Here is a 16,498-nt window from a genome sequence, read left to right as displayed (position 1 = left end):
GACATAAAACCTATAGAAAACTTGTAAGATGAGCGTATATGAAAATACGGTATATGAGAGAATAAACAACTGTTGATGAAGAGAGATTGTGCAGAGCACTGATCACAGATCCCACTTTCTGTATGCTCCATTGGAGCAGCAAATTCTTTGCATTTGCTACAAAGAATTATCAGTGATTTTTTTTTAGTAAACAGCTGTTTATCTTTTTTTAAACCCTGTCTGGTTCTTAAGCCAGATTTTTTTTTTTTTTTTGGAGATTATCTCCATGATCAAACCAAACCCAATCATCAGCATTAAAGGGTTGCTTCTGCACGACAGATGAATTCCCATCATACTTCAAAAGCTGCGCTCCTCTCCCCATCACGTAAAGTACAGTATGTAGTGTGTGATATCTGCTGTGGGGAAAAGTTTTCAGTTTATTGTGCCTTACTGGGATATGCTTTCATCAGACACACTGTTTTGATCAGCCCTGCAGCAGGTAAAGAGGTTATGATATGTAAAGCACAGTGTACAATTGCAGCTGTAAACATTGCAGTAGCTTGCATATCAAAAATAGACCCCCGCCCCCTCCTCTCTTTGGAAATAGCCTGAAGGCCTTGATGAATGACAGAAGTTTGAACTGTGAGTGACTTGAAGATTTTAGAAAAGCTCTGCACAGGTACTGTGTGTATCTGTCACTTCAGGGCTTGGTAAAGGGTCTAAACAAGAAGTATATGCTACATTTTTGCTCATGTAAGCAGAAGTGCCTTGATCTTGCGTGCCTGGGGGAATAGTGAGATTATGGATTCAGGAGGACAACACAGTGTAGAAAATTGCTTTCAAACCTCCTGCTGACAGTCCTGCTAAGCCAATAAAAAGCCTTGGTAGTTCTCACCGCTTTGATCCTTTTGAGTTTTTGCAAGGTATATGAGGACACCCTTGAAGGAATTTCAAGGCCCAGGTGGGAGGCTTTATTCTGAAAGGGTACGCCTAACTTTCCTGTGGTTCTGTTTAATATTAATGAAAAGTAAAAGAAAAACAAGATGTTTTTGTTTGAAATACACGAACAGTGTCTTTCCGGATTAACTGGTCTTCATGTGTTTTTGCGAAACTGTGGTTTTTCCTTGAACTCTGAGCATCTTTGTCTTTCTCTAGAGATCATCTCGGTTGAGGCTGCACTTATGTTTAAGTACTAAATGACCAGTATTAATCTTCCAGAGGCAACACTCTCCATTTAAATGATCACATCTGACTCCGCACTAACTTATTGTCACGATGTTTTGCTTCCTGCCAAACATCATTCATTAATCCGAAACAGCTGCCACTCTGAGGCAGATGAACTTTTTTGAATCTCCCCACATCTTATTACCTCGGGCAGTGGTTTTAAGGAAATTAAGCTCAAAAGGGATGTGCCAGTTTGATGTATGAATCATTGCTGAAACCCTTCTGCAGCAACCTCGACTCAGAAGAGAAAAGTTATTTTGTTGAGCCCACATATCTGTGTAAAAGCTGCCATTAGTAACCTAAAGATCCCATTGTTATAAGTTAAACAATCAGTTCTAGACTTCATGGAGGTACAAATCCATCCATCCATCCATCCATCCATCCATCCATCCATCCATCCATCCATCCATCCATCCATCCATCCATCCATCCATCCATCCATCCATCCATCCATCCATCCATCCATCCATCCATCCATCCATCCATCCATCCTTTTAATTCATGTAAAGCACTTTGAATTGCCTTGTTGCTGAAAATGTGCTACATAAATAAAATTACCTTAAAATTACCTTACCTTAGATGTGTCTGGAGTGGAAGTACCAAATGTAAATACAGGGAGTAGATGCTCCGTTAAGAGCTGGTTGAACCACTGGGCATGATTTTGGGTATCATTTCAGACAAAAATAATTGAAAAGCATACCAAATGATTTTGAGATGACGTCGCATTGGGTTTTATGCTTTACGAAACAGACTTTGTTTACTATAATCGTTATGGAAATGAGTTTGGCTTAAGCTTGCGGTGCACACCTGGTCGTTATCGATGTTGGATCACATTCACGCCATGAACGAACTATACCAGAGTTAATGTGGAACTGCACCTGGATGGTTGTATTGCTCGGCAGTGCAGAGCTCATGGTAGAAAAATACCTCATGCATTAAACCTCTGGAGGAGTGTATGTTTGCTTAAACACACAGATGGAACAGGTAGCAGTGATGGTTTGATACAATCACCATGCTTCACAACACACTGCTCTGTGATATCCATGCACACTGGGCAGGTCAGTGTCACAGCGTGTCACTCTGAAGAGGGGTGGATATACATTAGAGAGACTGGAAGTGGGAGGCATGGAGTTCTCTTATGTTGCAGCGGCAGGGATGAGCTGCTTTTGTTACATGATTATACTGGAGGGGTTTTCAGATGGTTTGGTTAAAAGTAATGGGAGTTGTTTTCATTTTTTTTTTTTTTACTTTTTAATCTCTACAACTTTACAAGATAGATAAAAACAGGTGTTTTCTTGTGGATTTATCTTTTGCTATTAAGTAAATGGAAAATGGAATATAGAGTTTTGTGGGAAAGTTCCTAGAGGTAATTTCTGTGTATGTTCCTTCTTAACACAAAGACATTTTAGTAATCCTTGAAGAACGTCTGGATCAGTTCCTTTCCTGACTTTCTGAAGCTCTTTCAGTATCAGGAGGTGATTATCCCAGCGCCATGACTTTAAGGAATGGGAGGAAATCTAGAAAATATTTGACACAGGACGCGGGAGATGAGCAATTTATCATCTTCTGGATGCAATTTTTGTTTTTAGAAAAAAAAATTGAAGCTAAAATATTGTGCTGGGTTTGTCAAACTTTCATTTTTGGTGTGTTGTAAGAAATGGGTATTAATTGTAACCAATTTATAATTTAGTTTTAGATAACTTTTTGCCTTTATTGATTTATAGGTCAGATTTAAGCCTAAATAATAATAATAATAAAAAAGCTCTGCCAAGTTTGGAAACTTGGCAGAGTTCTGTACTTTGAACTCTGATGTGCACAGACCTTTACAGATTTCTCTTTCTGAAAAACAAAACAAAAACTCAGCTACTAACCTTTTTCAGCTTACATTTGAACTTCAGTGAAAACACAGTGAGAATAATGTGAGACAGACGTCAAGTAATCAATATAAACCTTTCTCTGCTGAGGCAAAGTTCTGAATCTAAGATTCTAGGGTCCTGTTCACTTTTACACTTTCTGTCTACGTGTAAAAATGATTTTGCTATAGAAACGGTACACCAGACTATGTTCCATAGTCGCTGTTTCTTTAACAGCAACTAAAGAAAACTCCATTTGTATGTGGATGGGAGGTGTAGATATAGAAATAAATCTCGAATTTGCAAAGGATGTGTAAAAGTGTGAACAGGGCTAGACTAGACTTTTAGATTCAGAACTTTAGATGGTCAGATGCAGTTCAGAGTTTTTAAGAACCTTGTACTTTGTACCCTTTTGTGTTGTTAGCAGCTAACCTTTAGCCACTCACTACTGTTATAAATTCTTTGTATTTTGTGTGACTCTGTCACAGTTTGTTTTTTCCTACCCATTAACCAAAGTGCTGCCTCGCAAGTGGTTTAAAAGTGCTGGGAGCCACCTCAGTGCTTTTGCAACATTGTGTTGCCAGCCAGCTTTATGTCATCTTTATTGGCTAACTTGGTCAACACAAGAGGGTGACAGCTCAATGACTACTTCCTTTCTTTCTTCAAGTGAGGAGTCTCAAACATAGATCTAGGCTATCAATTTTTAAAGTACTCGCCTTCAGATCTGGGGCTCAGGATAACTGCTGACATTAAATGTTATCAAAGTCGCATAGTCGCAGAAACTGAACATTTTTTTTTTTTTTTTTTTAATAGATAGTTTTAACTTTGAGAAATATTGTCAGACCTTGACATAGACTGTTTTGGAACCACTCAGAGCTTCAACTGGACTTGAACTGATCTTTCTTGCAGTGACTTCTAGACAATGCTGGACGATCATGTCTGGACTTTATCAGAAATGTCAGAAACTGCACCTACTGAAATCCTGCCACTGGTAAACATACAACTTGTTCCAGCTTCAAACACAATTGAGGGCATAGCTGCAAATACACTACCTACTTCCACTTACATGTCTGTATCATCAATCATTTAATGACTTGACATCCAAATTGATTGGATTTCTTGGTACAGTTGGTATTTTATCCTTTATTTCAGCTGCTGCTAGTATTTGAGAAGCTAATCTTGATACTGAAAACCACAGTGTGATTGGCTCATCAAGCTGTGGATTCAACCCATATTGATTTTTGAATAAGTGTATAAAAGGTGTTACTGACACACTTATACATTTTATTTCAGGGTTGGGGAATAATGAAAAAACATAAAAATAAATCCCAGAACAATTCCACCCAGACATGTAGTTTATTGTTGGAACTTTTTTTTCTCAGAAGCAATTATGGATCAACCTTCTGTTATCATGACTTGAGTATAACATGACCATATAGTACTTGCACAGCAGGGTCGGGTAGGGACAGTTGTATTTTCCTCCAGATAGTCAGATTTGGATAACTGTCAACGATTTTGAACAGCTGGTTGTCTCAGCTGGCAAGAGCTCTCCAGGGCGTAGAAGAACAAAGTCGAATGCCTCCCATTGTGGCCGTCTGCAGAAATTCAGCAAGACGGAGAAATTGAAGCAGTTTATTTTTATAGCAGTCCAATAAAGTATTTATTTGAGAAAATAAAACATTTAGTTTTTGTTTGTTCATACTTCACCGCAACATTTGGAGGCCCACGTGGGATAAATAAGAGAGGACAATCAGAAAACTCTGCAGGAATCCAGTGAGACACTTGAGCACCTTTTACACAACAGAGAGCTTTCTAACATATATAAATCAGAGATTACATATTTTACAAGCTGCTCTTTTCAACATAAAGGAAAAAGATTTACTAGTAAGCTAATTTATGATCTTTCATTAACACAATGTATTGATGTAAAACATTCATCTCTTTCTAATGACAAGTTGTCATAACAAAGACATTTTGAATAATGTCAACTTTGTATTAAAAGTGTCATGATATACCGAATGACACTTTATGACAACAGTCATAAATATTCATGAAGGCTTATTCATGTTCATGACAGGTGTTATGTCATGTTTATGAAAGTGTCATGACAGTCTTATTCACAATCCGTCAAATAAAGTGTTACCTTGTTTTTAAAGATTTTGTGGTATTAGCAGCGTTTGTTGACAGTTTTCAGGTAGTAGACCTGATGATGATGTGCAGCAGAAAGTCAGACATCTGTTTCAAGGACTAATAGCCTCCAAATGGAGCCCTGCTCCACCACAATATCAAAAGCTGCCTCAAAACACTCCTTTGGCCTTTGTGCTTTGGAGTGGTGTAGTCACAGCAGGTTTTACAGATCATTTATTCACTTATTTACATTACTTATTGTCTTTCTTTTGTAGCTGTGCATATATTGAATATAATGCATATTCTCAGGGGGCTTGTTTTTTGTTTTTTCAAGAGATCATATACTGAAATGAACTGGTAGTTGGAAGTTGGGCATCTTAAACAGTGATTAATGTGCCAACTTTAAATAATCCGTAATTCTTGGGGTAATTTAAATTTGAAGAACGTGATTTTACTTTTTTAAAAATAACTCCTCAAGATTTTTTATGTTACCAGACAGAGAAAACGCTACTGTTCCTGCTCTCTCTAAGTGTGGACTAAGAATCTCTTGACAATAGAAACAGTAGGGCAAGATGACCTTCCTAAAAGGAGCCTGCTGGTTGAGATGGAATAAAATTCTATTTATCTGGTTAAAAAAGAACCTGCAGGCGGTCCGAAGGCAAGCACTTGTGACTTGAATTTGATTTTGCCTTTCTAAAAGTTGCAAATGGACATTAATAATATTGACGATATACGGTGGAGTCAAACCTAGCACTTTTCATTGCTGTGCTTCTTTTGCACCATAAAAATATATGGTGCCTGGAATATTCTAGCCCATCAAATGGATCTACTAAATATTGTGTAATGACTATATTTGCAATATTTTAGTCTCCAGCGGTTCCCAGTTTATTCCTATCATAACTCCTGCTTTGACATCTGTTCAACCCTTAATATTACACTTACTCATGTTGCGATGGTGACGACATTCCAGTAAATTGGGCAAATTTGTAAGTGAGCTATTTTCTTAACAGATTGTCTTATATTTCAGACTACAAGCAAACATTAGACAGAAGGAACATGGTTAGAGAAGGACAACTGGTCTCCACTTCCGACAACCTGATTAGTTGCAACTTTTGCTCGGTGTATGACAGAGGAGTCAGTGTTATGTCACATAATGGTCTGCTTGGCAAGAAATGATGTCTTTGTTGTCGTCATAAGGAAGTGACTTTGAAGAGGCTAGTTCTTTCATTTTAATATCTTGGAGAGGCTAGCTGCACTTTCTGACAGGTGCATTTGTCAGTCATCCATACAGAATATTATGTTATTCTGGTGGCTGAAAAAGAAAGTGTCCTATAGCTGTGCCCTGGAGGACCCGTGTGAAAAGATACTTAACAGCTTAATGGTGTACCTTGGACTTTTTACCTTGGATTTCATCCAGTGACAAATGCACCGTGTCTGTTACGCCTGTCTCTGAGAGAAGGTAGTTTATGTCGTATATAGAGAAGTCACATAAGACAATACCAAGGACACTGGTGTTTGAGAGCCTCTGTGAGACAGAAAAAACTGCTTTGTCAGAGCGGTTTCTATTGAAGTCTTTCTAATTCAGATAAAGGAGTTTTTGCTCCATCATTGAAAAGAAAGCATTTAAGTAAGACTGATGTGTGTCGTCAGTGTTGATGAGTTTGCTCTCATTAAAGGCAAGAAACGGTTAAAATCAATCCATAATTGAAAGGGGAATGTTGACAAGGCTGAAGTATAATTGTCTTATGAATCTCCTTTTCTCTGAGCAGAAATTTGCATCTGGAGGGGGATGCATGTGTATCACTGGATGAATCAGAAAGTTGACTGATGGTGATTATCTTCTTTGTAAAGACATTGATTAAAGAGAGAAGCAGAAAGGTTACTTGGCTGTGAAATGCATAGGACTAGAGTTGTTTTTCTGAGCTGAGGTGAAGAGCAATGTGAGAGTTAAGTGATATTTACAACTAATGTTGTAAATATCACTTTTAAAAGAAGTCATGCAGGATGTGAAAGAGAAATTCAGTTGTTTCTCAGTCTGTGCTATTTATAGTAAATTCTTTTAACTGTCAAAAGTAGATTTTCATCTTTCTAGAGATTTTTTTTTTCTTAGTCAATTGGTTGTTCCCCAGAAACTTTCTTCTTTTGGGGAATTTTCTAATCAAAACCTTGCCATAGGAATGTGGCATGGCTGTTTGGAGTTGGTTTGTTCTCTCTGTGCCTGCGTGGGTTTTAGTTCAGCTTCTGCAATTCTCTCTCCCACACTCCTAACACAGGCATGTTTGAGTAATTGGTTATTTTTGCCTTGACTCTAGTATTAATGCAAACATGTATGTTTGTACTTTGTGTTCGGTCTTCGGTGCATCAAAAACCATAAGAGATGGCAGACTCCACTGATGTGTCTCTGTTTTAGAGAGAGGAAAAAATGATGTTTTCCCTCCAAACACACTGTGAATTCCTCTGTACAATTCCTGCCCTCGCAAGAGGATAGGTGTTAGTTTTAATAATTGCATGTACATGCATAATTTTAGCTCAGAAAAACGTATTTAAAGTAATATAACACGAGGAGTTTTGTGACAGTTTAGTTGTGGACAGACAATGTTCCCAATGATTGGCCAAAATTAATGTTAGTAATACATATTTTATAAGTTATGCCATTCAGTTTATTTTCTTAAATTTGTTGCATCATGTTTAAAGAAAAACATGTCTTTAGCTCTCACAATACTGCCTGTGTTGTAAACTGAACATCTCACGGCACTAAGGAGGTTGAGTTTTTAATGCTAAAAACATATTTTAATAAGAGTGTAATTTGCATTTCAAGTTGTTCTCATTAGACGCGTTAACCAGTCAGCTTTCAGTCATGTTGTTAAGTGAGCAAATTGGACTGTGCACACGTGATTTCCAAATGAAACTCGCAGAGTGCAGGAAAATATGTACGATGAAAACTTGACAAATCTACATTCTGCTGCTGTTCGCAAGGGGGAAAAACATTCTAGGTTTCAAAGTCGGTCGTTACACATTAAGAGGCTTGGTGAGTGCAACGTGCTTACCGAATAAAATTTGAATCCATCAGTTTTCCAGTCACTCTACTGCGGAGGAGGGTTTCTTTTAATAGCTCAATATGTCTTCAAGCTGCAAAATTAAGATGACCTTTCAGGTACTTAGCCTGCTCAAAGTCCTCTTCTGTGTCAAAATTCAGAAAATCCTGCAACCTTCAATAATTCTTGCCATCAGTGAATAGGAAGCTAATGTGAACTGATGGGTCATTCACATCAGTGCAGCACTTGTGCTCTCTGGGGCTCAGAGATAGAGCGAAGCAGAGTATGTGAAGAGGTTCTAAATCAAAGGCAGGGATTAAGGGGCTGTCACTGTGGGTGCCCTTGATTACATAACAATCATATTAAGTAGGCTGAACATCTTTCTTGTAGATCAAGACTTTTAGCGATGTATTTTTTTTACTTTTTTTTACTTTAGGTGAGGTTCAATCTTAAAGTTTGAGTTCAACTCTGTTGTTAAGCATTAGATTAAAAAGATGAAAGTTAATCTCAAAAAAAAAAAAACAACTCTTGCTCATGTAGCTATGTCGACTCAGATAAATTTCTTTTTAACACCAAAGGGAGTTGGAGTCTCATTGGAAATAGCTGGCAGCTTGCTGTAAAAATGAGATTGAGGGAGGGTGTTACATGAGTGCAGAGCCACAGATGGCAAAAAAAAGAGTCAGGTTGTAAGCCAAGACATTGATCTCCACTTTATAATGAAAAGCAATGTATGGGGCGTGATCTAGGATCGCCCAGCTGCAGAATGAGATCATTTATCAGAGAAGGATGTGTGCCTCCTACGTTGCCCAACCCACTAGACTTAATAACTGAACTTTGGTTTAAATATATAAAAAAAAACAAAATAACAAAATAAAATTATTTTTTACCATTTGAATGTGATATTGCTTTAACTTGTTCCCTAATAGATTGTAGGTTTTTAATAAAAAATGTATCTCATAAAATATTAACATAACTTGTGCTTTCATCCAATACTCCTTGAGTTTTGAATAGATGAATACTTGAATAGTAAATGCAAATGAATACCGTCTTATCCATTAATGCCTGTCAGTTGTCATAAATACATAGTGAAAGTGAATGTAATTAAATAAAAATTTTATTTTTAAAACGTGTTTTCAGTTAAAGAATGCTGCTGAGATTTTTCACTAATGTGGATGTTTCCTGCTGGTTTTGTAGCTGTTGAGATTTTTTTCTTCATTCTGTTATTCCTCTTAATTTATGCAAAAAAAATTTCATAATTGTTTTGGCATTGCCTTTAACTGAAATCACATATTTTATCAATTTTTCTTAATATGCCCCAATAAACAGTGATTTTTTACATTTTTTTTTAAATAACATTAATATATGAGGTGGTCCAAGGCATAAGCAAAGTATGCAGCTACTTAGGACCCCCAGACTTTGAGGGGTCCTAATTGTTAGTACCATTTATTTTCTAAGAATTATGAGGGATGCCAATAACTTATCAGTTATGCGACTGAGTAATATAAGTTTAACTTTTTAAACATTTCTAGAAATTATGTTCCGGCAATTAAGAAAATAATTGTATTTTAAGACTTTTAGTACATTGTGGTGTACTTTTCTTCTAACTAATAATATATCAAAGTCAAAAACATCAATTTTGTCAACCAAGTTGTTCATATTTCAACACTTGCATCTTTATTCATTAAAATTAAAATTTAAAGAGTTCAGAAAGATGCTTCTTGAAAAATAGAACTAAGAGATGAACAAACTGACATAGCAGTTGAAATAAAAAGCATTTATTGTTTTTAGGGGAAACGTTGAGGTTAAAGAAAAAAACTCAGATTCACTGAGTCTGGACTGAAAAATGGATCTGTGAATTTGACGGATAAAAGAAGATAAAAACACTGCACAGACAGTTGTCACATCGTAACAAACAATTCTGGAAAATGATCACAGCAACTTTTGTTTTCCTTCATCACAACATTGCTGCGAGGAATTTGCCAAAAATGAACACATGCTTGACTAAGCACTGTCTCACTGGATGATGTTGCATTGCAGAAGTCTGTGCCAGGTTCAGTTTATTTACCTGATGACCCACTGCTTTTATTTGCCTGGGGTTCCCCACGGCTGCATCCAGGCTGTGCCAAAGTAGTATTCAAATTAAAATAAACACAGGGGCTTTTTATGACTCGATAATCTGACAGAAAGGTCTCAGACAAAGGTCATACATCACTACTGTATGACATAACTGCAAATGATTTGGAAGTCAAATGCAGCTCGTATAAAATACAGATTTGACCATCAATGTAGCATTCGATTTTCACTTAAAGAATGGATCCTGCTGTGTATCCTGGCAAATTCTTGGCATGTTTTCAAAGAAGTGTATTAAAAAGTGATATGCCATTTTTTAAAGAAGAAATTAAATTTGTTGAATTGATGTTCTAGAAGAAATTCAGAGCCCCCCAGACTTCTCTTTGCTCAAGCAAAGAAGTGTTTTTACTTGTGGTCATAATGAAACCTTAGGCAAGTCAAACTACTGCTACTGAGTGGTGCCTATCTCCAGTGGTCATTGGGCGTGATTACAGGTTACCAGTCCATCACAGGACAACAGTGAGACACACAGAACATCCAACTATGCACACACTCATGTCCACGGGCAACTTGGACTAACAGTCATGATTTTTGATCTATGGAAGGAAGCCGGAGTACCTGGAGAGATCCCACTGTGAGAACATGCAAACTTCATGCTGGCATCAGTGTCACTAACTTCACCACTGTGCAGCTCTTCTCTATGGTTATGCTTTCCATTAATAATATTTTATGTTTTTAAGTGTATATCTTTTGCACGTACAAGATTTGTGTCGCAATTGCAGCTGTATCGACGCACTGTAACGTCTCAAGGTTTTATGTGTTTCTTGACTGCAACGTACGCAGTTCAGTTTCTTAAATAATTTTGCCACCTGTCACCAAGGTCTGTAAAAGACTGTTGTGTTTTGCACAGTTGAGTTTTAGCAAATCACCGCCACTCTGTGACTCATTCAGTGAGATCAAATGTGCTGAAGCAGGCAAACATGAAAAGCGTGCAGGTCGGTGTGTTTTTGCAACGATGGGGGGATTCTTTCCCCTCTGTGAGTGTCTGCCTTTGCTTATCTGTGCGTTTGTGAGCTATTAATTAATTAAAACATTTGTAAGCTTTTAAGTTACTGCAGGTCATTTGAAGTGCGGTGATGTTGAGAAGGAGGAGAAAAATTGTGGGTCCACACTTTTACCTTTTCATATGGATCTTCGCTACAGAGCAACATCAGTCTTTCATTCCATTTGTCTCCCCTTTTTTTAAACGTTCTAAAGACTTTTTAGTGAATCTGGAGGCATTATTTCAGCTTTTTTCCACCAAAGACATATTCAACTTAAGTAAAAGTTAAAGCAGTCGGCCTACAGCCCCTATTAATTCGATCCAGACTTTTTCTCCACCGCTGTAGCTTACAAAACCAAAAAAGGAAATACTTTTGTTCATGAACACAAAATGAGAAAGTTATTTTAACAGTTTTCCTGTAAGTTCTTATGCAAAGTCTGCATATAGTAGCTACAACTACCTTTAAACTGTGATACCTATATAGAAAAGGCTCACCTCCTTTTACAAAATAGTTTTTTCCTCTTGTAATAGAAGATTCATTTTGTCTTAAAAGCTGAAAATAGAAATACATTTTAGTTTCATATTGCTTTTGTCCATAACAAAACATTTGGCGTAGAACACATTTAGAAAATCATTTTTTGCGGGTCCGGGAAAGTTTTATTTTGTAGGCATAAGTGGCTCTTTGCTGACCCGTGGCCCAGATGGATCCTCAGACCACATCTTGAATTGCATCACCTGAATGACTTCAACACTCTAAACACTGCTTGTCCTGAAACATCACTAGCAATACATCCATCTCACAATTTGATAAAAAAAAAATATATATATACAGTTTTTAAAATAATTATTCCTATTTTGATATGTGTGCAGAAAACCCTAACGTGTTGTTCTACACCCACTGTACAGTCAGGTTAATTAGTGATGTTTGACAGAGCAGTAAATTGAGTGTTACATGGCTGTCACAACACTGTGGTTTACTGTTACCCTCATTTTGAAAGAGATATGATGAACAACAACTGCCTGTCCTCTTCCTGAATTACCATGTACGTCATATTCCAGGCTGCTTAATTGGTTTTATCAGTACATGCTTTCAGTTTTTGAGAATTTTCCACCTCAATAATAATAACCTGCAAAGTGGGATGTATTTTCTAGTTGAAAGGATCTTATACGGGTAATTATCTGATAAAGTGTCATGTTCTCACATTTTCAGAGCAGGAAAAAAAAACCACTCCGTATTTCTTTTTCTTTTTTTTTTTCTGGAGGCATCTTCTTTCTCCAGCTTAAATCGTGATTTCATACGAGGAGTGTCTGATGAGATGAGACAGAAACCTTGTGGCCATGACTAATGCTACTGAGTCCAATTAAGCTGATGTACCCTCTGAATCAAATCACCCCGATATGATCTTGTCTGCCCATGCATAAATTTCCTTGTATCTCTGATTACTTGAGGGGGGGGTGGAGTGAAGACGCGAGGTCTCACACAAATCACTGCAATGAATACGTCTGCATAGGTGGTGAACTTATTGTTTCTTCATCTCACTTGAAGCCTGTCAAAACATCCAAGATTTAAATTAGAGGAGAGATAAAAAAAAATAAAATAAAAATAAACGTGTCTGGGAATAAATTATGGAGGACAGCCATAAGAGCCAAGTGGATGAAATACAAAGTTGTTGGGTTTTTTTTTTTAGTTGGAAAATGAATAATCTTTCCAAATTAAGTGGTGCTTTACAAGCTGATTGGTGCTTCTGTCATCAAACTGTTGGGATTCCCTGTCACTACCGCACCACATCCTATGAGGCAGAATTTATGACTTAGTTAGGCTCTCGGAAGCCTGCAACAGCCCGCCAGTGAAATGATTGTTAGTCTAGAGGAAGTCATAAATCAAACCCAGTTTATCATTATCTATTAATACTGTGCCGCTCTCGCTCTGCCGCCCGTGCTTTCTCGCCTTCTCCCAGGACTGAACGATCTTATCTGAAAAGCGAAGGTGAAAGCGGTTCGTCAAAAGTTTCGATGGCCTGTGATTGATTTAGTCATCGCTCCGTGGTCTGCAGCTTGTGCTGACAGCTCTGAAGGTGGAACAGTGCCTTAATTGAGCTGAATACTTGGAGCTTAAATGCTGCAGGCACAAAACCCACACAATTAGGAAGGACTAATGACATGGGGTATTGCCCATTATTTCTGCAAATAAGCCATAGGGGATTCAATACTTTGTATCATTAATTCTTCATTAGTGATTAGGAAGAGGAGCTTCAGTACTGGGCTGAACACCAGCATCTTCACATAACCTAGTTACGTGTTGTTAAACTGGATGTATAGAGATTATTTGAAGAGTGTTGCCTGAATTATTAATTTCCTTTTCTTTTGCCTTTTCAGAACCACAGCGGCATGCGTGTCCCTCACAACAATAAGCTGGGTGAGTCTTATTTTTCAAATACTAACACTGTGTGCTCACTTTGTTAATTAGTAGTTTATGCTGCACTGTAAGACAGATGGAACTGTATTGTTTTTTGCAAGTTGGGTGCCAGTACTTAAAGAAGCAAACAGAAGAAAAGGGGGTAACACGTTTGTGTTTTTTTGGCGGAAATCTGTCTTGGGCTAATGTGAAAAGCAAGATAATAGGATAATGTGAGAACTACAGCATCCAGTTAGAGAACTGCAGGCTTAGCCTTTTTGTTTTGAGAGCAATGACTGTGGTAGCTGTAACTTTTGGCTTCAATCCCTTCATTAAGTCCTCTCAGATGTCTTTTTGGAACAGCCTGGGTACACTTTGAGCTTTCTGCTTCTCACAGTAATACTCTGTCAAGCTTACAACTAAAGACGTGTGTTTGGAACGTTTTTCATCCTGACACCAGCCCCAGTCATTTCAATTTAGACACATCACGTCTCCTTCAGACACTAAGTTAATAAAATCAGTGCCATGTATTTGTCTGAAAACTCAGTATCGTTAAAGTGTAGTTAAATATATCATGAAACACTGAATTTCATCAGTATTACACGTACTCACCAATGACATTCAGAATGATGCAGTCTGTTCGATGTGGATATTTTTTGTTTGAATGAGAAAGATATTTCTGCAGGATAGTCATGAAGTGCTCCAAATCAGGGTTAGTTGTGGACTATGATTTGAATGTAAATAATACGCCATAGCACAGTTGTATAAGCCTCAAATTTAAAAAAAAATAGGCTGAGACTTTCTAAAACCAAACTGTGCAAACCCCGGTTGGGTGGCTTGCGAACTGGTAAATCACACACAGCAGATCAGCAATGTGTATCGATAATTTTGCTTCATCTGTGACTCTGATACTGATCAATTAAAAATGTATAGGTCTGGAACTCCCTATTTAAAACCATTTAAATAATTATTAACAAATGATGGCATATACTCCAATCGATTAACTTCACCTTTTTTGTCAAAGGCATTCTTAAGCTTGGGTGTCTGATGTTTACTACACTCTGTTAATATCAGGCACAGTTTTCAAAACGGGAAAAAAACCAAAAAAAACCAAAAAGAAAAACATGAAGTATTTGGAAAAATTATTTGAAATGTACATAATTACTAATACATATCTGCTCTAAAGAATAGTGGTGTATTTGTAGGCAGTATATCTGCCACTTATTACCTGACATGTATAATGTACAATGTCTGAGAGCACTGTAACAGACAGAAAGGGGTAGAGAGTGTGCACTGACTGCAGAGATGTCATTTTTAGTGACTGGTGGCAGATAGAGTAACAATGAAAGATTAATTTTCAGGGTAAAAATGGATATGGGGAAGGGCAGTGAGGCAAGAGGTGGGGTTCTCTCTGCTGAAGTAACAACAAATCAGTCATGACAACAGAGTGCCACTGAGTCTTTACGAGCAGAGGCCGGTGATAAATATGGTATCACATGTTTGAAAGGAACTGAGGCATTTTATTACATATTTTATGTGTCAACCCATGGCACTGTAGTATAATGTCAGATGGATTGAAACAGAACTAAAGCTGAAATGAATTAAAATAGCACAAGACAAAAAGATTACAATTTGTACTTCAAATCAAAATAGATGACAATTAACTGACAAACAAAAACCTATAAATAAATAAAAGTCAACTGCGGTTTACATATGTAAGGCATCAGCACATCTGCAGGAGGCAAGTACCTGTAAATTAAAACAGAAATCTTCTCATCAAACACATGGAGACTCATTTTTAAAGAAAAAAGAAAGAAGTTGACTTGAGTTGCCCTGTTGTGTTGAAACTTCACTAGTTCACATTGGATTACAGTTAAACTATACAGAAATAAAAACAGCAGCGTACAATATGCACTAAAAAAGCTAACATTTCGTTTTATTTTGTGCTCATGAATCCAGTACTGTAATATGTATAATTTTGTGTTGTGGCCTGGTTGTATGATTACAAAACTTCATGTATATGTTTTTGTTTGGCTTCTTGCAATGTGTCTTAGGGCAATGGTACATAATTGAAAAAAAAAAAAAAAAAAAGATAACTGGCTACAGATGAGTACATTTCCACCCCAAATCTCCAAAACTTTAAATAAATTTAATTTCTCATATTCACAAGAAAAAAAAATACCAATACCCAGAAATTGTGAGAAATCATAATTTACCGTCATTAAAAGGCTTCAATATTAAAACTCAAATATTCTCTGTCAATATAAAACTATTTTCAACAAGACACGCAAGAAGACCTCCGAGACTGACGTGGTAAAAATAGGGGATGCACATCTCGATATTTTCCAAAGTGTAAGTGAAACATCCTGGGTCTTTCCCGGTATCAGAACATCTCCCAGATGCAGCCATGCCACAGCTTCTTCCTCTCCGTCTCAGGCATGTATTCTGGATCTAGTTTGAAGTTTGATGGCATGTCTGCACCTGGGAGATGTTGTTCTGAAACAGGAAAATAGTCTGAGTGTACCATTTACCCTTTGGAAGATATCCAGGTGTGCGTCTCATAAATCTAACCACTTATACATTAGAGCACATCTGTAACCTTCTAAAACTTATGAATTTTTAATTCATGCCAGTTTCTGACTTTAGAATGTCAGAGAATGTCAAAGTTCCATAATAGCAAGATTATGCATTGAGTCATGAAAATTTATATATATTTTTTTCTTTCATATTTACATCTTTTCAACATCAAAGGATATCTGCATCCACAACCAAA

General features: G+C 37.1%; 1 protein-coding gene across 1 annotated transcript in view; it reads left to right on the top strand.

The window, feature by feature from the left end:
* The window catches only part of b3glcta (beta 3-glucosyltransferase a), a 79,406-nt gene that overhangs the window by 18,040 nt on the left and 44,868 nt on the right, over positions 1-16,498 (top strand). The window contains exon 3 of the mRNA XM_088011686.1: positions 13,707-13,746. Coding sequence (XP_087867812.1) covers positions 13,707-13,746 — 40 coding nt within the window. The remainder of the gene's footprint in view (positions 1-13,706; positions 13,747-16,498) is intronic.

The sequence above is a fragment of the Poecilia mexicana genome, unplaced genomic scaffold, assembly GCF_051168715.1.
Source record: "Poecilia mexicana isolate PSO_F unplaced genomic scaffold, ASM5116871v1 scaffold_13, whole genome shotgun sequence".
In the NCBI taxonomy this organism is placed as follows: domain Eukaryota; kingdom Metazoa; phylum Chordata; class Actinopteri; order Cyprinodontiformes; family Poeciliidae; genus Poecilia; species Poecilia mexicana.
The sequence above is the reverse complement of the archived record's forward strand: the minus strand, read 5'-3'. Positions and strand labels throughout refer to the sequence as shown.